Source organism: Purpureocillium lilacinum (assembly GCF_023168085.1).
Source record: "Purpureocillium lilacinum CBS 284.36 DNA, scaffold_3, whole genome shotgun sequence".
Classification (NCBI taxonomy): Eukaryota; Fungi; Ascomycota; class Sordariomycetes; order Hypocreales; family Ophiocordycipitaceae; genus Purpureocillium; species Purpureocillium lilacinum.
Window position 1 is genome coordinate 3,870,265 of NW_027072113.1, and position 20,436 is coordinate 3,890,700.

General features: G+C 62.8%; 12 protein-coding genes across 12 annotated transcripts; 6 read left to right on the forward strand and 6 right to left on the reverse strand.

The window, feature by feature from the left end:
- Positions 1-20: 20 nt before the first annotated feature.
- PLICBS_004737 (uncharacterized protein) lies at positions 21-830 on the reverse strand (the record flags this gene model as incomplete). Its single annotated transcript, XM_018325887.1, has 1 exon — positions 21-830. One exon carries the CDS (start codon positions 828-830, stop codon positions 21-23), a length of 810 nt encoding a protein of 269 aa, XP_018175639.1.
- Positions 831-1,469: 639 nt separating this feature from the next.
- PLICBS_004738 (uncharacterized protein) lies at positions 1,470-2,204 on the forward strand (the record flags this gene model as incomplete). The annotated part of the gene is made up of 1 exon (XM_018325886.2): positions 1,470-2,204. One exon carries the CDS (start codon positions 1,470-1,472, stop codon positions 2,202-2,204), a length of 735 nt encoding a protein of 244 aa, XP_018175638.2.
- An 816-nt stretch (positions 2,205-3,020) lies between these two features.
- PLICBS_004739 (uncharacterized protein) lies at positions 3,021-3,470 on the forward strand (the record flags this gene model as incomplete). The annotated part of the gene is made up of 1 exon (XM_065600578.1): positions 3,021-3,470. One exon carries the CDS (start codon positions 3,021-3,023, stop codon positions 3,468-3,470), a length of 450 nt encoding a protein of 149 aa, XP_065456650.1.
- A 214-nt stretch (positions 3,471-3,684) lies between these two features.
- PLICBS_004740 (uncharacterized protein) lies at positions 3,685-6,263 on the reverse strand (the record flags this gene model as incomplete). The annotated part of the gene is made up of 2 exons (XM_018325885.2): positions 3,685-6,090; positions 6,150-6,263. The coding sequence occupies 2 exons, from the start codon at positions 6,261-6,263 to the stop codon at positions 3,685-3,687; spliced, it is 2,520 nt and encodes an 839-aa protein (XP_018175637.2).
- A 1,188-nt stretch (positions 6,264-7,451) lies between these two features.
- Positions 7,452-8,441, forward strand: PLICBS_004741 (uncharacterized protein; the record flags this gene model as incomplete). The annotated part of the gene is made up of 2 exons (XM_065600579.1): positions 7,452-8,014; positions 8,096-8,441. 2 exons carry the CDS (start codon positions 7,452-7,454, stop codon positions 8,439-8,441), a joined length of 909 nt encoding a protein of 302 aa, XP_065456651.1.
- Positions 8,442-8,773: 332 nt separating this feature from the next.
- PLICBS_004742 (uncharacterized protein) lies at positions 8,774-10,446 on the forward strand (the record flags this gene model as incomplete). The annotated part of the gene is made up of 4 exons (XM_018325883.2): positions 8,774-8,979; positions 9,077-9,197; positions 9,265-9,430; positions 9,488-10,446. The coding sequence occupies 4 exons, from the start codon at positions 8,774-8,776 to the stop codon at positions 10,444-10,446; spliced, it is 1,452 nt and encodes a 483-aa protein (XP_018175635.2).
- Positions 10,447-10,566: 120 nt separating this feature from the next.
- On the reverse strand, positions 10,567-11,286 carry PLICBS_004743 (uncharacterized protein; the record flags this gene model as incomplete). The annotated part of the gene is made up of 1 exon (XM_018325882.2): positions 10,567-11,286. One exon carries the CDS (start codon positions 11,284-11,286, stop codon positions 10,567-10,569), a length of 720 nt encoding a protein of 239 aa, XP_018175634.2.
- Positions 11,287-11,656: 370 nt separating this feature from the next.
- PLICBS_004744 (ubiquitinyl hydrolase 1) lies at positions 11,657-14,236 on the reverse strand (the record flags this gene model as incomplete). The annotated part of the gene is made up of 3 exons (XM_065600580.1): positions 11,657-13,151; positions 13,216-13,912; positions 14,005-14,236. The coding sequence occupies 3 exons, from the start codon at positions 14,234-14,236 to the stop codon at positions 11,657-11,659; spliced, it is 2,424 nt and encodes an 807-aa protein (XP_065456652.1).
- A 779-nt stretch (positions 14,237-15,015) lies between these two features.
- PLICBS_004745 (uncharacterized protein) lies at positions 15,016-15,945 on the forward strand (the record flags this gene model as incomplete). Its single annotated transcript, XM_018325880.2, has 1 exon — positions 15,016-15,945. One exon carries the CDS (start codon positions 15,016-15,018, stop codon positions 15,943-15,945), a length of 930 nt encoding a protein of 309 aa, XP_018175632.2.
- A 230-nt stretch (positions 15,946-16,175) lies between these two features.
- On the reverse strand, positions 16,176-16,925 carry PLICBS_004746 (uncharacterized protein; the record flags this gene model as incomplete). The annotated part of the gene is made up of 3 exons (XM_065600581.1): positions 16,176-16,334; positions 16,462-16,812; positions 16,878-16,925. 3 exons carry the CDS (start codon positions 16,923-16,925, stop codon positions 16,176-16,178), a joined length of 558 nt encoding a protein of 185 aa, XP_065456653.1.
- A 1,688-nt stretch (positions 16,926-18,613) lies between these two features.
- Positions 18,614-19,063, forward strand: PLICBS_004747 (uncharacterized protein; the record flags this gene model as incomplete). Its single annotated transcript, XM_065600582.1, has 1 exon — positions 18,614-19,063. One exon carries the CDS (start codon positions 18,614-18,616, stop codon positions 19,061-19,063), a length of 450 nt encoding a protein of 149 aa, XP_065456654.1.
- A 119-nt stretch (positions 19,064-19,182) lies between these two features.
- On the reverse strand, positions 19,183-20,295 carry PLICBS_004748 (uncharacterized protein; the record flags this gene model as incomplete). Its single annotated transcript, XM_018325877.2, has 2 exons — positions 19,183-19,536; positions 19,591-20,295. 2 exons carry the CDS (start codon positions 20,293-20,295, stop codon positions 19,183-19,185), a joined length of 1,059 nt encoding a protein of 352 aa, XP_018175629.1.
- Between the last annotated feature and the right edge of the window lie 141 nt (positions 20,296-20,436).

The window sequence follows — 20,436 nt, forward strand, 5'->3', positions numbered from 1 at the left end:
AATTGATGAACCCATTACAGTTATCCTTGCATGGCTGGCCAAAACGCCTGCTCCGCGGCCAATAGTTCTCGCCATTTTGCTAGTGACCGCTCGAGTATCTCCTGCTTGGCGCCTTCGCCGCGTTGGCGTATCTCAATTTCAACAGCCTCGTTAATGAGGTCCCCTAGCTCGTCCACAAACTCGATAAACTCCTCAGACGTCCAGTTCGGGATAAACTCCTTTCGCAGCGCGCCCCCATCGGCGTCTGCGGCCGGGTCAGCGCCCTCCTGGAGCAGACTCTTGGCATACGACCATGCATCAAGATAGCACTTTTCCGTGCCATAAAACACGACGGCACACTCCAGCCAGGGCAGGACATCTCCCCGCCCGGGCCCCAGACCCGCGAAAAGTGCCTCGAAGCGGCGCAGGCCCTCAATCTTTGCCTCGTCGGGGACGCGTCCCTCCGCCGAAGCGGGGAGGTTGACGACGATGCCAAAGTCGTGCGCCGTGTCGACGAAGAAGCGCTCCTCGCGGCGGATGTTGACGAGCGCGTCGATCATCCAGGCCAGCAGGCGCGTGGCGGGCGTCTCGCGATCCTCGTCGTCGTCCTCGGCGCCGCTGGCCGCGGATCGCTCTGGCACCGTCTGCGGCAGGGCGAGGAAGCTCAGCAGACGGCCGATGCCCCGGATGTAGCCGTGGATGTACAGGCGGTCGTTGGCGAGCCAGCGGCCGAGCACGTCCTTGGGGACGGCGCCGCGGGCGGCGTTGCGGAGGAAGGGGGACTGGGTGGCGCGCTGGAAGCCGTCTGGGTCGGAGGCGATGAGGGCCTCGGTGAGGCGGAAGCGGGCCATGGTGATGTGATATTCCTCTACGTCTCACTGAGGACGGGGACGAGAGATGCGGAAATAACTCCTCCACGAGTGAGCGACGGATGATGAGGGGCGGTTGAGAACCTGGAAGCTGGGGCTGTGGCTGCCCGCTGCCGTAACGCAGCCGTGCTGGTGGGTGACACAGCCCCGGAGGCGCGCATTCCATGCTTCCACAACGGGCGCTAGGTGCCGACGCCCCAGGGCACGACAGCCGGAACGCGGCAGTCGATCCCCTGTAAGGCTGGTTTGCTCCGCCCGCCGCCCCGCCAAGCCACGGCACCAGCTCGTTGAAGGCCAGACCGTCCTACCCTTGACGTCACGCCGTGATTCGTATCTTGACATTGGAGACGTGGACATCCCACCCATCTTGGGTTGCATTGGTGAGACTTGATGAAGCCGCTGATCGAAAGCTAGCCACTAGCTCATGTCAGACTTGGTAGTGAGCTTCTGTTGTCTAAAAAGGGCAAACGAGGAGCAGTCTCACGTACGCTATAAAGCCGGTCGTCCTGCCTTGTCCAGGTCAACGTCAGGCAACCTGATCGCGCCACCATTCATCAATGATATTCCTACCTGCCGTGTAACAAGCACGGGGCTCTCGACATAATTAAAGAGGGCTCAACCATGGCACAACAACAGGTCGCCGCACCCCCGCGGCAGTTTCAAGTCAACCGCACCTCCTTCACGCGCCACTACGACGTCTCTTCCACCGACGGACAGCAGGCCTTCTACATCGACATCTCGTCGTTTACGCCGAGCAAGCCAGACCTGACGGTGCACGAAGGCAAGACGTCGGGCGGCAACGTCGTGGCCGTCGCGCACATGCCCAAGTTTTCCGGGGACTTCAAGATTGGACTCGGCGACCCGTCGGGGCGAGCTGCGGACGGCGGAGGTGCAGGCGGAGGGGCAGGCGGGTTGGCGGCGACGCGCTGGGAGGACATGACCAAGGAGAACCTGCGGCACTCGGAGCACCGGTGGGCGATGACGCTGGGTGCAGGGAACGACGACGGCGGCGGCAGGCGTGGGCAGACGCGGCGCGAGTTTGCGTGGAAGCGCACCCGCAAGGTGGGCGCCGACGGGGCGAGCGTGTCGTCGTTGAGCGGCCGCAACCTGAAGCTGGTTGAGGTGGGTCACGGCGGCGGAAGAGGAGCAGAGGAGGACGAAGGCAAGGTGCTGGCCGTGTTCACGAGCGAGCGCGGCTTCTCGTCGTGTGGCGTGCTGCAGATCAACGCGCAGCTGGGCCGCGACTTTGATGTCATGGTGGTGACGACGTGCGTGGCGCTGTACGAGAAGGCGAGGAGGCGGCGGCACCGCGCGGCGGCGGGCGGAGGGGGAGGCGGTGGAGGGGGAGGTGGTTGACGAGCGGATTGACGGGCGGATGTGTATTTGAGTGGCACGAGTTGTTATATCCTTGTCTGTCGTGGTGTTGGTTGAGAATAAGTCACCCTAGCGGTCTGGGTCCAAGCTCCGGCGGCTGAGACTCGAGAGTTCGTCGTATATGACTACAGTACAAAGTCGAGGCTATCGTGAGCACGAAAGTTCCTGCAGAGCGCAGACAATGCAGAAGCGGGCTGCGTCATAAGGACCAGGCAATTAATACTTCTGCAACAGCCCTTGTCCCAGCATCCTAAGAGAAGACGCAGACATATCCGTGCATGTGAGGGAAACCCCAGACTCCAGACTCCATATTACGGCTCGGTCCGCGGACTTGAACGCACGGTGTCCAAGGTGTGCTGTGTCCACCGTCAACTGCCGCATTATGTACCCCACACGTAGTATGTGGAATTGCGCCTGCGTATGTACGTGGTAAAAAATCATGTCCAGAACAGTGCCAACACCACAATGAGGCCCGGCCGGCGTTGAGCTTATGCTGCATATGCACGTTGGGTCCACGCCCAGCTGGGCATTCGCCGTCGCCGTCGGTAGCGACCAACCCGGCCATTTCCAACATTGGTGCCAGGCCGGGCGGCCGGCGCCCGCTGGTTCTGTCATATAAGTCCCTACTTTCGCGTCGCCCATGCCGTCCCATTGAGCGCGCCCATCATATTGCTCACCGTCGTCTCACCAAAAACCCCCTCCGAATAGCATCGCGCCCACATCACCATCACACCGGGCGTACCGGCTGCCACAGCAGAGCAAAAGCAAAGCAGAGCAACGCAAGAAGAAAGAAAAGAAATGGCGACATCATCATTCTCGCCCATACCGTCCTACCTCTTCGGCACCGCCTTTCTCGGCCTCAGCCTCAGCGCCCTCCTCGCCCCGCGCCGCGAGTACGCCCGCTTCGGCCTGCCGCTCGAGACCATCGCCCCCGTGAGCGTCAAGCTGTCCGGGCCCAGCGGCGGCGGCGGTGGCGTCGGCGGCGGCGACGGGAGCTTCGCCTCGCCGCTCATGTACCTCAAGGGCATCCGGGAGCTGACGTACGGGGCCGCGCTGCTGGCGCTGCAGTACCAGGGCAACGAGCCCGCCGTGACGACGCTCGTGGGCGTGCTCTCGTTTGCGGCCATTGGCGACGGGTTTGTTATATGGGCGCATGGCGGGAGGGAGTTGCAGGGCAAGGCGTGGGGGCATTGGTTGCCGGGGTTGGGGTTCTTGGGGTGGGCGTTTTGGCGATGGAGTAGTCGCTGAGGGGGCGGGCTTGTTCACGATGGAAGGGATTTAAGGGGAGGGCAAGGGATCACGAGGGGACGAGGGGCGGGACGAGGGTGCCGCTATCTAGATATGATGAATTCAAAATGACTGTTTCTGGCGCTATAAGTTACAGCACAGCGTGCAATCTACACGATTCTCTTGCTCACTTACCTCCAGCCATCCAAAATCCCCCGCCGCGTCCCTTCCGCACTCACTGCTCCCGGTCGTCGTTGAACGGGTACGTGCCCGTCGGAAACGCGACGGCAAACTCGAGGGCCAGGCGCACCGCCCGGCCGGGCTTGAGGCTTACCTCCCACTTGACCTCGCCGTCGCGCTTGAGGCTCGCCGCGGCGCGGCCCCAGTCCCGGCCGCCGGCGCCGGACCCGGGGCCGTCCCGGGCCTCGAGCCCCGCCGAGCCCGCCGCCACGACGCCGCCGCCCAGCGACAGGCCCTGCGGCGTGAGCACCTCGACGCGCAGCTTGTCGTCCTGCGAGACGGGCACCTGATCGCGCACCGTGATGGAGACTGCCGATGACGACGACGACGACGGTGGTGACGCCGACGAGTGCGAGTGTCCGCCAGCGGCGGCGGCACTGGGGGCGGCCGCGGCGCCGCGCGTGTTGTGCAGCAGGACGCTGCGCGTATACACCCACGTATTCTCCTTGCTAAACAGGCCCGCCGTGCCGCGGCGCACCCCGGGCTTCGGGTACGCGACCTTGACGGCCGGGTCGACGCCCAGGCTGAGCGTCATGTCGGCGCCGGGGCTGCAGCGCGGCAGCGTCGCCTTGCCGAGGAAGCTGCCGTCGAGCGTCAGGCCGGCGCGCCCGCGGAAGAGCGTCATGCGCGACGTGTTGCGCAGCCGCGCCTGCAGGAACGCCACGGGCTTGTACTTGGCCACGACGGTGTGGCTGTAGGCCACGCCCGTGAAGGTGGTGCGCGCGACGGGCGACTTGGTCGACGTGTGCTTGGGCGCGAGCGTCTTGAGCCCGGGGAGGTCGAACGTCGTGGTCATGCCCGTTTCTTCGACGACGCTGCCAGTGTGGCTGGACTCGTTGGACTCGTCGTCATCGTCGTCGTCGGACTCGTCGCCGCCGCCGTCGCCGCTTCCGAATAAGCCCCCCCGGGGACCACCGCCGCCACCGAGGCTATCCATCTTCTCTCCGCGCTCGAGGACCTGGCTGATGTTCCGCTGCAGCGCGCCCGACTGCATCGCCATGCTGTCCAGGCTCGCGCCAGGCGCTGCCCTCGACTTTGCGGCGGGGAGCGCCCGTGCTGGTGCCGCTGCGGGCATGGGTGGCGGCGGCGGCGGCGCCCAGGCCTTCTTCTTGAACATTTGCTTGACGGAGCTTCTCTGCTGAAACGGATTGCCGTCGTCGCCGTCTTGTTCTTCCTGCAGCTGCAGACGAGCCGCGGCGTACGCCTCCTGCCGCGCGCTGAACCGGTCCTGTTCCCTGCCAAACAACTCTACGCGGGGCCGCTGCGCGTCCGTCTGGCGCTGGCGCTGCTCCTTCCACTGGGCGGTGCTCTCGAGCTCCTTGTTGCTGCGCAGGATCTGCTGCGCAATGTCGGTGCGTCCAAAGTGCGGGTTCTGGCTCATGAGGCCGAGGCGCCATGGCGTGAGCTCCGGCACGGCGTCGTCGAGCCCGGAAAAGGTGGCCTGCGAGGTGGACAGGGAGACGCGGCAGTTGGACCACGTCTCGGAGGTGGCGTTGTGCAGCTCCGCCTCGAAGCTGAGCGCGCCCGTGTTGTTGGTCGTCGACAGCTTGAGGTCGTACGAGGGCGTCCAGTACGCCGACGACGTCACGTAGGACAGGACCAGGTCGCAGCTGAGCGGCGAGGAGACGTCGCCGGCCTCTGTGCCGTCCAGCTTGGTCACGTCCACGTCAGTCGTCGCCACGGAGGCGCGGCGCGAGGACCCCGGGGTAAAGGGCGCGCCGGCCTCGATGGTGATGCGCACGGCGTAGCAGAACTTGGGCCAAAAGTCCTCGCGCTCGCGGCGGATGCGCGCCCGCTCCTTGGCCCGCTCCATGCGCTGCCGGGCGCGCTTCTCCTTGGCCTGCGTCTTGGGCTTGCGATCGCGCTCCCACGCCTTGCGCGCCTTCCTCTCCGCGACACCGTCTTTGCACACCAGGGAGTCCAGGTCCCTCGCGTGCTCGGTGACGGCGCGGTCGGCGTCGCGTCTCTCGCGGCGACCTTCCATGATGTCGTCGTGCAGCTTGGCGCGCTCCTGCTTGTACGCATCGAGCCCGTCGGCGACGGGCACGCTGCGCTTGCGCTCTAGGGTCTTGCCGTAGGCGTCGAGGTACTTGAGGCGGGCCTCGGCGTTGGCAATCTTCTCGTTGGCGAGGTCGAGGGCGTCGCGGAGGTGCTCGAGGCGGCGACGGCCGGCCTGGAGCTCCGCGCCCTCGTCCCAGCGGAAGGGCGCCTCCCAGTCGTCATCGTGGTCGTCTGACTCCGACTCCGAGTCGCTAGGGTAGATGTCTTGCCATATGTCGCGGTTGGGGAGCGACTCGACGAGGACGTCGCTGATGGCGACGCTGCTGGCCGTCTCGACGCGGACCGAGTCGCGGTCGGCGGTGGGGGTGAGGCCGAGGACGGTGATTTCGTTGGTGCCGGGCTGAGAGGGGGTCAGTCGAGGTTGACGGATGAAGAGTGGTAGATTGGACGGCGACTCACCTTGAGCTGGACGCTTGCCAGTTCCCTGCTGACCTGGGCTCTGGTGGGGAAGAGTGTGACGGAGCGTGTGGGGAGCTTGCGGACGTGGAACTCGAGCTTGTTGACCGCGTCCATGTTGGGTGTGTGTGAGGGATTCATTTTCGTTTGTCTACCGAGGGAGCTTGAACGACGAGGACGGCAGAGGCTCTTTGCTTATATAGTTGTTGGCGTGTGTGCCTGGGCGCACAGCTGAAGCGCCACGAATTGAGGCTGTACCGGCAGCCATGGCCAGGCACACCACGGCGTTGGTGGAGGCCGGCTGGTGCCTTGCGAGCAGTGACTCCTTGGCGCCGGAGCCACGCAAGCTTCTGTTGCCAGTGTTTCTGGTGGCTGCTGTGGGAGAGAGTCGGTTAGGTTTGGCGTTTGGCAACTCCAGCGCGGGTGCATTGTCGCAATTCTTGCACTCCCCAACGTTGATTTTTCTGTTCTCTGCTGCGAGACCGGGCTGGAGAGACGATGGAGGCTGCCAGGGTGTCGAGCTGGTGTAAGTCGGTGGGACCCTGATGATTGCGGGGGAATTGACAGACGCAGGTGTTTGCCTGCCTCGGGGCTTGGGCTGCCTCCGTGGCTGATGGGCCCTGGCGCTTTGGAGGCGTTTGCTGGACCGCGCCCGGTTTGCTGCCCCTGGCGGTGACCATCATGAGCGGTGCGGCTGAATGGGTGCGTTCCTTTGATTGTACAAAGGTATAACTCGGCAATGGGCTGGGTCTACAGCCGTGGATGAGCTCTGACGCGAATGCCGTCTGGAACAGGATTGTTTGCGAAGCGGTGTCCCGTGTTAGTGTCGGCAGCTTGCCGTGGATGTCTACATACTACGGCCTGCCGTGGGTGACGATGACTCCGTGCAGCGTGCGTCTTCAGGGCAGCCAGTCAACTCAACAACAGCCACATTGACGAGACAGGCTCACCAAAAGTTGACAGGGCCGTGGGCAGGCCACATGCAAGCTCCCGGCATGAGCCGTGGGCGCACCAGCAAGCAGGACCTTGGCATTGGATCTCAGGCAGAGAAAGCATCAGGCAGCCCCGCAGCGCGGCCAAGGGTTCCATCCGTCTTGTCCAGCCATGCATCCATCCATCTAGCCGGCTTCGTGGCAGTCGACCGACACTCGACAGGATGATCCATGTGTACCTCATTACCAGCCCCCGAATATTATCACAACAACATCGTCCACCCCGGCAAAGCCGTCATGTCGTCCCTGACTCAATCCCCCTGATCCACGCAAACATCCATCCATCTGCCCATCCATCCATCCACACATCGCCATGAGCTCGTCCGGCCCGCCCCTCGCCGCCGTCGAGCCCCGGCCCGAGTCCTCGCCCTCCAACGTCGTCACCGGCATACCATGGGAATTCCCGCCGCCGCCGCTGCCGCCCGGCACATATGACGGCGCGCCGCTCCCCGTGTCGGGTCCCCTTCCCGGCCCTCCTCCCGGCGCCGGCATCGCGCTGCAGCTCGGCCCCGAGTCCCAGATCCCCGACCACCCGGGCAGCATGGTCGGCGTGCCGCAGGTGCAGCCTGAGCCGCTACCACAGGCCTATGCGCCTCCTCCACCGCCGCCAGCCGCTGCTGCCGCTGCTCAGGCTGTCGCCGCCCAGGACCTGGACGTCCGCGACATCAAGGCCAGCTGCCAGCTTGGGCTGCGGGAACTCTCGGGCATGCAGAAACAGCAGCGCGAGTCGGGCGGCGCAGCGGGCCTCGAGTCGCGCATCCGCGCCCAGGCCGGCTTCGTGCTGGGCGACCTGCGCGCGCTGCAGGAGGAGGTCCGCGGGCTCGTCAAGGCGGCCGAGGACCACCGATGGCGGCGCTGGATCTTTGGCGGTATAATGTGAGATTCCATCCCCTGTCCACGTCAGTGGCCTTCGGCCCTGAAGTCGTTTTATTCCGCTCACCAGCAGCTACTACCCAGAGCGACCTTCATCCCCGCCGTGCGGCGCATCTTCCGCCGCGACTCGCGCTCCGACGACGACTCGCGGCTCTCATCCAACGACACCGAGTACGCCTTCCGCCGGTCCAAGGGCCTCATGGCGCGCATCAAGGACGGCGTCCTGGGCTCGGGTAGCTTCGCCAAGGTGGCCTTCTTCGTCTTTGCCGTGCTGTACGTGTTCCAGAACGAGGTGTCGCTGCGTGTGGCCAGGACGGTGCAGAAGCGCGTGAGGCGCCTGATGGAGAGGGTCGAGAGGGGGGACGAGGATGTGGATGAAAAGGACGTGAGGATGCTCGAGGGGTGGCGCTGGCGGGTGCTGCTGTGGTGAGCGGTGATGGTGAGCTTGGGCGTTGATGCATCGTGATGTGTTATGAGGCAATGATGAGAATGCCTGTCCTTGAGAACAGGCTACACGACATGGTACACCTGACACGTTTACATATTCAATCTTACACGGTGTTTCGTTGTCCGCGGGTGAAGGTGAGTTTTGGTGTGACCGTACACACAATCAGCTCTCACTCAGGTCTGCCCTCCACGTCTGAGAGAGGTGCTGGTTGCCCCACCAAAACTCACTTTCCCAGCTTGACATGCCATCTCAACTTGACCTCACAAACGTCAATCCTCGCCATCCGGCATCTTCACCATAACAGGCCGCCCATCATGGGGACAAAGCGAAAAGCATCCGTGGGCTCAGACCCGCCCGCTCCCGTCGACAAGCTCCCATTCACGCACATGGACCGCGACGCCGCGCCGCCACGCGATGCGAGCGCCCAGCAGGCCGCGACGGACCGTCGCTTCCGCGAGCTCTACGCCCGCGCGCCGGACTTTGCAGACCTGGCGCGCCGCGATCCCGACTTTGCCGCCGTGTGAGCTGCGCTTTGCCATCGCCTATCTCTTCATTCCCCTTGAGAAGATGTGAGGAGGTTACATATTGCGTTGACGCTGACGCCGCACCTGGGGCAGAACCAAGGGCCGCGAGCTCGACTTCAACGACCCCAAGGCGGTCATGCAGCTCACAAAGACGCTGCTCAAGCTCGACTTTGGACTCAAACTGGAGCTGCCGGATGATAGGCTGTGTCCACCGGTATGTGTGAATGCGCATGGCCGAGGATTGGAAGCTCAGTCGGCGTGGCTGACGTCAAGAAACAAAGGTTCCGAATCGGCATAATTACATCCTCTGGCTCAAGGGCCTGCTTGACACATCATCTTACAGCCCGCCCGGGCAAAAGCTCGTCGGCCTCGACATTGGCACCGGGGCGAGCTGCATATACCCCCTCCTCGGTTGCACAGAGCGACCCTGGTCCTTTATCGCGACAGGTACGCTCACCGCAGGACCTTGCTGCTCGACTTTCCCATGACTGACTGAAATGGCAGACACCGACGCCGAGAGCATATCCTGGGCCAGGAAAAACGTCGAGATCAACGACCTCGCCGCCCGCATCACCGTCTCACACCGAGACCCGTCCTCGCCCGTCCTCCCCCTCGACGACCTCGGCCTCGCCTCGCTCGACTTCTGCATGACCAACCCGCCCTTCTACGCCTCCGAGGCCGACATGCTCGCCAGCGCGGCGCTCAAGGCCCGCCCCCCGCGCACCGCCTGCACCGGCTCCCCTGCCGAGATGGTCACGCCCGGCGGCGAGGTCGGCTTCGTGGGCCGCCTGGTCGACGAGTCGCTGACGCTGAGGACCCGCGTGCGCTGGTACACGGCCATGCTGGGCTTCCTGTCGAGTGTCGCTGACACGGTCGCCCGGCTGCGCGGCGCGGGCGTCCACAACTTTGCCGTCACCGAGTTCGTCCAGGGGAACAAGACGCGCCGGTGGGCCGTGGCCTGGAGCTTCGCGCCCATGCGGCCGGCGCAGGACGTCGCGCGCGGCACTAAAGCTGCGTCTGTGAAGCTGGGCGGCGGCGCTAGCATCTTGCCGCCGCAGACAGAATACGACTTGCGCGTGTCGCCGCTTCCTGATGACATTGGCGTGTTTGTGCAGCATTTGCGGGACACCGTGGCCGCTCTGGAACTCATGTCTTGGGAGTGGGATGGCGAGGCCATGGAGGGGACTGGACGGGCTGCGGATCGTGTGTGGGCGCGGGCGTGGCGGCGCAAGAAGAAGCGCGCGGCAGAGGCCAAGGAAAAGGGGCTGGAGGAGCAGGGCGATGACATGGTTGATCCGGTCTGCGTGTTTGGGTTCCGGGTCCGGGTGCGGGTGGCCCTCGACCATATTGATGTGCAGTGTCGCTGGATGGAGGGCTTTGACGCCGTCGCGTTTGAGAGCTTTCAGGGGTTTCTCAAGACGACGGCAGAGGCGGCAACTGCAAAGGCAAAAAAGTCCAAGTGAAATTCAAACCGTGCCATGTCCGCCACGCTATGCCCTCGTCTCTAAGTTGCTTGCTGCGGCCAACCCGACACCGGCAGGGGCGCCATCTATCTGTACCTCAACCTGCTGACTTGCATCCGTCTAATTGTCCAACGTGAATCCGTCCGGCAGGTGGTCGTTATATCCAGCCGCCACCAGCCGTCCCATGGCCGCCCACACCTCGGGCGGGATCTCCTGCTCGACCTGGAAACCGCGCGCCGGGTAGTCGCGTATGCGGACGAGATCCCCAACCATGACATTAATGACCAAGTCGCGCGGGTTCTCCTCATCCGGGTAATCCTCAAACGCAGCGAAGCGCGGCGACGTGACACTCATGCGCACGCCCTCCGCGCCGGGCCACTGCTTCCGAAACGTAGCCCACGTCCTCCTCTCCATGTACGGCTTCTGCACCAAGATGAACGAATCAGCGGGCACACCGCGCTCCTTGAGCAGCGCGTGCGTGAAGCGCACGTTCTCGCCCGTGTTTGTCGCGCGCGGCTCCACGACGATGTTTTGCTCGGGCACGCCCATGCGGCGCGCCACGGCGGCAAAGGCTTCCGCCTCGGGCAGCCCGCCGAAGAGCCCGCGCGTGAGCTTGCCCGAGGCGCCGGAGAAGACGAGCGTGGGCGCGAGCCCGTCGAGCCACAGCTGGGCGGCGCGCTGGGCGACGCGCAGGTCGAGGCTGCAGAGGCAGAAGATGACGGAGGAGGGCTGCGGGGTGTGGTGCAGCTGGTGGTAGTGGAAGATGAGCTCGGCGTCGCGCGCGACTTGTTGCTGCTGCTGCTGCTGCTGCGTCTCTTCGGAGGTGGAGGAGGAGCCCATTACGTTGACGCAGACTGGTTGGATGGGAGGGGGGGGAGGTGGCGGACCTGGGTGATGACGGAGAGTGAGATGTGGTTGTGAAGTTGTGAGATGAGTGAGAGTGGCTGGCTTCCTTGTGGTGATGGATGGCAAAGTGGAGTGGACTGGCCAGCAGCTCTCGCGGACGGATAACCCGAAGCCCGACTTACACGCGCTTACACACAGACACAGGAACAATGAACAAAGGCAAAATCCCCTCAATGACAACTGGTCGCCCGGGACACGCGCCGAGGTGAGACGGATGCGACAGATTGTGAGGGCAACGTACGCATTCACTGGGGGACGTGTTCCCGCGTGGCCAAGGGCTCTTCTCGTCTCTGCACTGTTTCTATCAAGTCCAGGGGGTTTGATCCGCCCCCGTCCTGCAATCAGGCTCGACAAACATCCTCTTGCCCTGCTCGCCCTCCCACACAGCCCGCGAGTAATACGCCCGCCACAGCTCCTCGTTCGCCAGCTCCTTGTTCGCCAGCACGAACCCCTCAAAGCTCTCGGACCTGCGCCCGTGGTTCATCCTCGCGCCGAGCACCTGCCGCGCCCAAAACGTCCTCTGCGTGCGGCCATCGACGGCACCCGCGCAGGGGACCTCGAGCGCGTCGGCGATGGCTTGCGCCGGCCAGCCCCTCGCCTGGTCGTCTGCTTCGGCGAGGATGCGGTGGAGGCGCAGGAGCATCCGCGCGTGGCTGTTTCCCTTGACGAAAGAGCCCTCGGTGTCTTCCAGTGCGATGATCTCGGCCTCGTCGATGATGACGGCGGCGGCGAGGGCGAGGTCGTCTTCAGATGGCGTTTCGACCGCGTCGCCGTGGATGTCTACCGTGATGAAGTCTTCGAAAGAGTCGTCGGCGTGGGATGAGGGCTGGTTCTTGGCGATCGTGGTGACTGTAGGCTTCTGCGCAGTCCCATTGAACGTTGCTGGCTTCTGCGCACTTCCTTTGACCGTGGGCTTCTGCGCACGACGAACCATGACAGGCTTCTGTGTGGCTCCACTGACCAGAGGCTTCTGGGTAGGTCTTTTGAGCGCAGCCTTTTGCGCGCTTCCATCGGCCTTGGGCTGCTGGGCACTTCCATCGCAAGCAGGCTTCGGCGCAAGCACAATGTGGACCCCAAGCGTCGCCGCAAGCACCTCCGGCAGCGGCTTCAAGTCCGGGATCACAACCCCAACGCGCGCATGCATGCTCTCCCACACGAAGCGCGAGTAGTACTCCTGCCACTCGTCGCCCCTGAAACCAAAAATGTCCACAAACTCCTCGGGCGTCATTTCCGTGTGCAGGCCGTGCCACATGGCCACAGCCTTAACAGCGCGGATGCCCGTCTTCATGATGGCGCCGGTGAGGCACCCGCGGACGTACTGCAGCCAGAACCACGCCTTGGTGGGCGTGAACGGTGGGATATTGGGGTCCGTGGCCCGTCGGCGCATTATGACGGTTTCGATCCCGTTGAGCGCGTGCTGCTGGACCACGTCCGGGCCGAGGTTCAAGCCCGCGGCCGATACGTGCATCTCTCGCGCCACGGCGAGGCCGAGGCTCATGAGCCTGTAGCTCTCCAGGAAGGCCTCGTCGACGACCGCGGGGGGTTCTGTTGCGAAAGGCATCGTGTAGACGGATGGCAGGGGCCAAAAGTCTGGAAAGAGCCAACGCTCGCTGGCGTCGGGAGAAGAGATTCTGCGCTTGGAAAAGTAGTCCCTCCACAGGCCCGAGTCGGACAGCTCGGGGTTATGCAAAAGGACGTTGGTAAAGTCGTCGCGTGTCAAGTCCCTGCCGAGTTGGACTTCTTGAACGTACTTGTTCGCCGAGAGGTGAAGTTGGAGAAGCCAGAAGATGGTCTTGGTGCTGGACGGTGTTAGATAAAGGATCAAAACAAACTTGACGAGGGGTTGCCCTAGAGGAAACCTACCGGTGTGTTGCGTCGTGAAAACTGTGATCTGGCTTCAAGGTTTCCAGGTATTTAACCTTGCTGATGAGCACGTCTGCGCAGTCGAGCAGCGTCATAGAGGACGTGGCACCCTCGACCAGGGCAAAGAATCCAGCCCGTAGGTGGCTGTAGTGATTCCACTCCTGCACGTCACCTCGCTCCAACGACTGCCAAAACTCGTCCGCGGACGCACCATCTGCGTCAATCATCTGCCGTGCCTGGCGCTTCAGATCATCCAAGTCCGCCCGGGGTCGCTTCGCTGCGGGCCGCGATTCATTCCACGTCGGAATGGCTGCTCGCGGCTTCGGCCCGCGCCGGAGGCATTCTTGCACGTGGTCGAGGATGACGTGCAATTCCGCGTCGGAGCTCTTTGTGGCGCTCAGGTACGGCAGGTCTAGCACGTCTATTGTGAGTTTGTCGGCGTGTTTCGTCGATTCTTGCTCGTAGCGCCTCATTATGTCGGCGACGTGGTGGCGCCTTTGGGCTGGAGGCAAGAGGTCCTGCTTGTTGAGGATGACGAATATGTAACGCCCGCCCCCCTCGGCCAGACCTTTGGCCACGCGGTGAAATTCATCGATCTGCTCGTCGAACCGCTCTTTATCCGCACAGTTGTGGATGAAGAGAATGTACTCTGTCGAAGGGAGATAGTGCCGCAGAAGGGGTCGAAGCTTCTCAGACCCTGCACAGCGCTGTCGGGTCAGCCACACGCTACGCAATCGTCACAACTCTGCCCGTGAGCCGGCTGAAGTCGAATGAAAAGAAAGCGCGTACCTCCGACGTCCCACAGAACAAGATCCGATCCATTATTGCGGGGGATGGTCTCGACGTTGAAGCCCATGGTGGAAATTGTCGTTATGACCTCGCCCAGCTTCCAGCGGTACAGTAACGTCGTCTTGCCAGCGGCGTCGATGCCAACCAGCAGGCCGCGCCGCTCTGGCCCGTGGCAGTAATTGGGGAGGAACCATTTTCTGAGGGCCTTGCTGCGGGCGAGAATCCCGCTCATGATGGTGAACGTCGCAGGCAATGGTGCGGCTTTGATTCACACAAGCACACAGCGCAAACTCAAGACAATAAATTGACAACACGATGGATGCTCATTTATGTGCTTTGCAGCCTGCGTCGCGACGCGGATGCTGATCGGCAAGGAAAAGATACATCGCGACGTGGCCTCTGGGAACGATGCTGCCTGGTCGAGGTTCAAACTGTCAAAGCTGTCAACATTGAAGTGTACGTTGGTGAACAACCCCGGTCTTTCAGCCTCATCGAATTGCCGACACCCGGGGTCAAAATTGCTGCCTGCGTCAAGTTTTGGAGATACCTGGCCTCAGCTCATGACTTTGGACTGCTGCCTCTAAGGCGCGGGTTCGGCATGGCACTCATGGTGTCGACTCAAAAATGAGCAAAATAGCAGCTCACGCCGAATCACGGCTCACATGCGTACAGCGGACAGAGTCGGCGGGAGTTGTTCGCTGAAGTAGATTTGTTGTGGTACTCGCGGGCTTCCTGCCAGACACAGAACCGCGCGGCATGCATTCAATGCTATGGATGTAGTAAATGCAGTGACGACTTCCTCGGCCGAATCGACATCGAACCCTCCTGGTCACTGGTGTTTAGTATCAGGTGTCTCCCGCCGACCTCTCCTCATATCGTCACTCCCAACCCCTCCTCGACTTACACCAGAGCTTTCCCCACACTCCTGTCGACCTCCCCTCCTCCTCACTCCACGATCAGTCATCTCACCCACTTCACCTCTCATACTCACGTCCTGCCGCACCCGCCGCCATGTCCTCCTTCGCCGCCGCCCACGCCGCCGAGCGCAGCGCCCTCACCCAGCGCGCCATCCCCTCCATGACCCTCGCCACGGCCACCACTACCACCCCGGCCCCGCCCCCGGCCCCGGACGCCGCCTCCCGCTTCGCCGTCTCGGGCGTCGCCATCCTCACCGGCGGCACGGGCGCCATCGCCGCCGCCGTCTCCCGCGCGCTACTCCAGCACGGCCTCTCCTCCCTCATGCTGCTCGACCTCGCCGTCGACTCGGATGAGGCCCGCGCTGGCATCGACGCCCTGCAAGCCGACTTCCCGCACGCGAGTATACGCGCCCGCGCTACGGACGTCACTGACGAGGCCGACGTCGCTGCCGCTGTGGCCGACACGGTTACTGCGTTTGGCTCCGTCGACGCGCTCGTCTGTCTCGCTGGCATTGTCGGCTGCGCACACGCACTGGATATGCCCGTCACGCAGTGGCGGCGCATCATGGACGTCAACGCCACGGGTGCGTTTGTCTGCGCGCAGGCCGTCGCGCGCCAGATGGTCAAGCAGAACGAAGACGACGACGCAGCGCACCGCAGTCGTCGCGGCGGGCGCATCGTGCTCACGGCGTCCATCTCGGCGCATCGCGTCAACTACCCGCAGCCGCAGGCCGCCTACAACGCCAGCAAGGCCGCCGTCGTGGCGCTCAAGAGCTGCCTGGCTGCCGAGTGGGCGCAGCATGGTATTCTTGTCAACAGCGTCAGCCCGGGGTACATGGACACGGTGCTCAACGCTGGCGATGGGCTCGCCGAGGCGCGTGCGAGCTGGTGCGCTCGCAATCCCTCGGGCCGCATGGGCGCTCCTGATGAGGTCGCTGGTGTTATCGTCATGCTGCTGAGCAGGGCGGGCTCGTATCTTAATGGCGCCGACATTATCGTTGACGGCGGCGGCGTCGTCTTCTGAACGTCCATTTAGACGAACGTGCTCCAAAGAGATCCGGCAGCATGTGCTCCCACCGGCGAGGACGGCAATAAGAACAGCAGCTTCCCGGAATGCATCTACGCTTGCCCTTGCAGCTGACGAATCACGTACTCGGTTGCAGTAGCCTCGCTGGTGCCAATGTTCATTGTTTGATTATATATACTTGTAGAAAGTTAGACGCGTGTCTCGCCAGACTCGCCCGATGCCCGCCATCACTTCTTGCCGCAGTCCGCGCCTCCAATCCTGACGCGGTAGCCGAGCTCGCTGTAGACCATGGCCGAGCCCTCGCGCATGCAAATGGGCGAGTCCTTGAGCAGCGACAGGCCGTTGCTGAGCCAGCTCCACGAGCCAAGAGTCAGCTCCTCGGTGTTCTATCGACACAGAAGCGTTAGCCCATCGTTCACTGCGTGCGCCGTGCATCTTTTTCACATGGTATAGAGAGAGATGAATGCTTACGTCGTTGCACCACCACACTGCGCAGCTGTGCTGGCAGCTGACCCTGCCGCAGCCACCGGCTCTGTTGGACGGCTTGCCGTTGATGTGACTCAGGTAGTAGATGTGGTTGTCGAGCCAGGCAGCCAGGTTGGACCAAGGGTCCTTGCCGCACACGATGAGAGACCGCGAGCTGAAGCCATCGTCTCGGTTGCGGCGATCCACTCGGGACGTCGTGGCCGCATCGCGCGCCTGCAGGGCCGGCGCGACCTCCGTGTCCCAGTTGGGGTTGCGCTCGAGCAGCTGCGCGTGGACCTCCTGCACGGTACCGTAAAGCGTGGCCTTCTCGCCACGGCGGACTTCAACCTCCCAGGCGATGGGGACTTCGTCCGCGTGAGCGACGGCCGAGGCGAGGACCTGAAGTTGACGCTCTCGTTAGACAAAGCTCAAAGAGTGTCACAATGATGGGGGGTCCAACGTACGCCAACGACGAGGAGGCAGAGCGCAAGGATCTTGGTGAAGAACTGCATTGTGGCTGTGTTCTTTGCTTGTGATGTTGACTGAAACTTGAGAACTGGCGTAGAGATCAACCACAGGTCAAGGCAGCATGAGCTTTGAATGCCCCGAGGGGGGGGGACTCTTGCTATTTAAAGTCCTGAGCACAGCAGGGAGAATCGCATCGCAAGCGAGGGCGCGCTCTCTGGTCCGAACTTCCTCGGTTTCGCGGCTGTCGCTTGAGCCTACTTCGAGCCCGTGATGCCATGTCGGCTCTCATCCGAATCCGTTCGCGAGGACTTTCACAGGTGGTGAGTGGCATATGGGCCTGCCTTTGCGTCCGTGATGGCAGCCATCCGGAGTTTCAGCCGTGAGCTGGGACCAAAGGACGGTATCGTCCTAAGCGAGATCCGAGCATGGAGGCCGGTGCCTGGCTGCAGGGGGAGACGAGGCGCGCTTGATAATGCCATGTCTCTGGCATACGTCGTCTGAGTTATGCAGCCTCACAGGACGCACTTCTCCCGAAGCCGTTGCGCGGCATTTCTCATAAGGGCCATGACAATGGCTTGCCGCTATAGCATACAGTACTATACGAGCATGATTGAACGCAGTCGCGTGACTCGTGTTTGGATTCCATCCCTAGTAAGAAGTTTCCCTCCGCGTAGGGCAGGTGTTTGCTTTGCAGTGCCATGCACGCCACGTCTCACCCGCACGCAGTTGAGCCCACCCGATGCAGCCCCTGCACGCTTCCCTGCCCCTCGCGGCACAGGCCAGCTATCCGATCCGGCGCCGGCGCGGGGTCAAGCGGCTGCCGGTCGGTGCTCGCACGAACGGCGGCCGGGTGGCGAGGCACGTGCGGCTTGGACGGCGTGTAAGTTGGTCTGTGTGAGGATTTTATCCGCGCTTTGTCGACAAGACTCTTTTTGACTGGCAACGTCACGAACAAAGACAAGACGGGTTTGTTATTCTGATTGCTTCATTCGACTTGGGCCAGTGCTCTCGAGACAAAGGACGGCTTGACGCTTGCTGCGAGACCGGATCGACTAGACGACAAAGAGGGCAGGCCGTTCCGAGAAGTCCCCGTCGCCATGCATGCAACCACAGAGCCAGCAAGCATCTCCGATCAGCGAGCAGCACGGGGCGGCACCTGACCGTTCGAAATCCCCTCAAGCGATCCGAAAAGCCCATGCAGTACACGAACATGGCCAGGTCGCGGCGACTCGGGCCTCCGCTGCCAAAAGACGGCGGCACTTGAGATCTGACTCGGGCCCGGCAGAATGTCGCGATGGCGTCCGGAGGGAGCGGCGAATCAGCGCCCCACGTGCAAGTGACGGATCCCTGGTTCGCCCCGCGCGGGGCTCGTGCCGGCGAGACGCTCTGCCCTCCTCCCACTCCGCTGCCGCGAACCGGCACCGTGTCGATGCCCGTGTCGCGCCGGCCGCCACACCTCTGCCGCACCCGGCGTCCGTGAGGGCCACAGCCCAACCCAATGGCCGAGCCCCTAAACTTTCCGTTTCTGCATCTGCCCTGTCGCGCGCCTGTGGTTGGGCCGTTGGAAAAGAGGGGCCCGTGTAAGTGCAGCTGCGTGTATGTGAGGGTCGACAACGCGGGGGAGCCGCTCGGCAATGTTATAAACGAGTGAGCGCTTCGTCGTTGCATGGATCGCAACGTCGTCCATGGAAGCCTTTCAGGCAAGTTTGCTGCTTGCTCATCGGCGATCGCCATGGAACGAATCTCCCTTCTCACGGTTTCCAAAGTGGAACCGGCCGTATCCATAAGTCCCCACTCGACCGTTGTTCGTCGGCTGAGCCCGAGCTTGATCCTCGCCTCGCATTGCCAGCGCGTTCTCGCGACACTTTCCTACGTCGTGTGCCTTCGCGCCTATCTTGTCGCCAGCGTCGCCCTGCCGCATGCCTCGTACGCCAGCCGTTTCCTCGTCGCTTGGGCCGTCGGCGCCGCAAAGACTGGCGCCTTTCACGTTCTCCATATGTCCAGCAAAGCCGTCGCCGACGCCTGGGAGTCCCAGCCGGTGCGACAGGTCCGACAAAAGCTCTTCTACGAGTTTGCCGTCTTCATCCTCGGCGGCGGAAACGCCCTGATCCTCTTGCTCTTTTGGCCCGGATGGCTCATCCTCGCGGCAGCCATCTGGGGGCTCTATCGTTTCTGGGGTTGACGCATCGACGACGCTGAGAGATCAACAACAACCGATTCGAAGCGAACACCCCACCTGAGCAGCAATCAACTCTATGTCTCGATACGGGCAGGCTGCGCAACCTCTCAGAGAAGCCGCCATCACTTCGCATAGAAGAAGGTGTTGCCGCCCGTGTCCTTGCGGACCTCATTGGTGTAGTCCTTCTCCGGGTCGAACTCCTGCCACGTGCTGGCCGGGTATATGTGCTTGTTCTTCTCGTACCACCTCCGGTCTACAACCTTGGTCACCGTCGGGTCGTCCGTTGCGCCCTCGAGCGTATTGATATCGGGCAGCGGCGCCTTGGATGCCTTGGTCAACAGCCGATCCGCATCCGCGCTGTCGGTTCTGGCGTTGGGAGTTTCAGGGCGTGGGGGCGCCTCGTTGCGGTAGTCGAAGAGACGATGGCCGCCCGGGCCGATGCTCTTGTTCATGACGAAAAAATAAAAGTCATAATGCTGGGATTGTTTGGTTAGCGACTGCAAATAGCGAGCATAGCGGAATTGACTTACATGAGGAATAATGACCGTGTCGCGCACGAGCATCAGGTCATCCACGCCAACTCGTGCCCATGATTTGCGCGACGTGCTCTGGTCGCCAACACCAAGCTCAGCGCCGACCTTGCGGCTCTTGTCGAGAAATACCCAAACAAAGTCGCCCTTCTTCATGCGCACCATGCCGCCTGGCGTATTGGCGCCGTCGTAGAAGACGAACGGGATGGCAATCTCGGTTGCCTTGACAGCCTCTTGCACCTGCACAAACTCGCGGCGCAGTGTTTCTCGCTCGGCAGCTTCTCTTCGTAGCGCGGACTTTGTCGTAGCTTTCGGGACGATGCCTACGGACGCGTTGGCCTTGAACTTGGACTTGACACTGCCATTCTTCTCGGCCGCGGAGCTGTCCTCGTCGTCGCCCTCTTCGTCGTCAAAGGACAGTAGCTTCTTCCCCGGCAGCTTCTTCTTCTTCTTCTTGACAGGGGCCACGCCAGAGCCGCTTGCCGAGTCGCTGCCTGCGTTGTCGGGGGTCGCCGTGTGCGAGCGATCGGGAGTCGAGGTGCCAGAGTAGGCAGCCTCTCGCGCCTCGCGCTCTTGTTGCTCGAGGACCTCGGCGCGTCGCTTGCGGAAGTCGGACAGGGCGACGAGTCCGACCGTGTTCGTCGAGAGCCGCTCGTGGGTGGACTTGTTCTGCGGCGCGAACCGCGAGCCGGCGTTGTCGGACATGGCGGCGGCAGCTGTGGTGTTGATGGTGACGGGTCGATGTTGGTCAATGGTCAGACAGGCGCAGAGCTTTGACTCGAGTGGCGGGCAGGTCGAACAGTAGCAGACCACTTCGCACTGTGGGAACTTACGCCGCCCAACCCG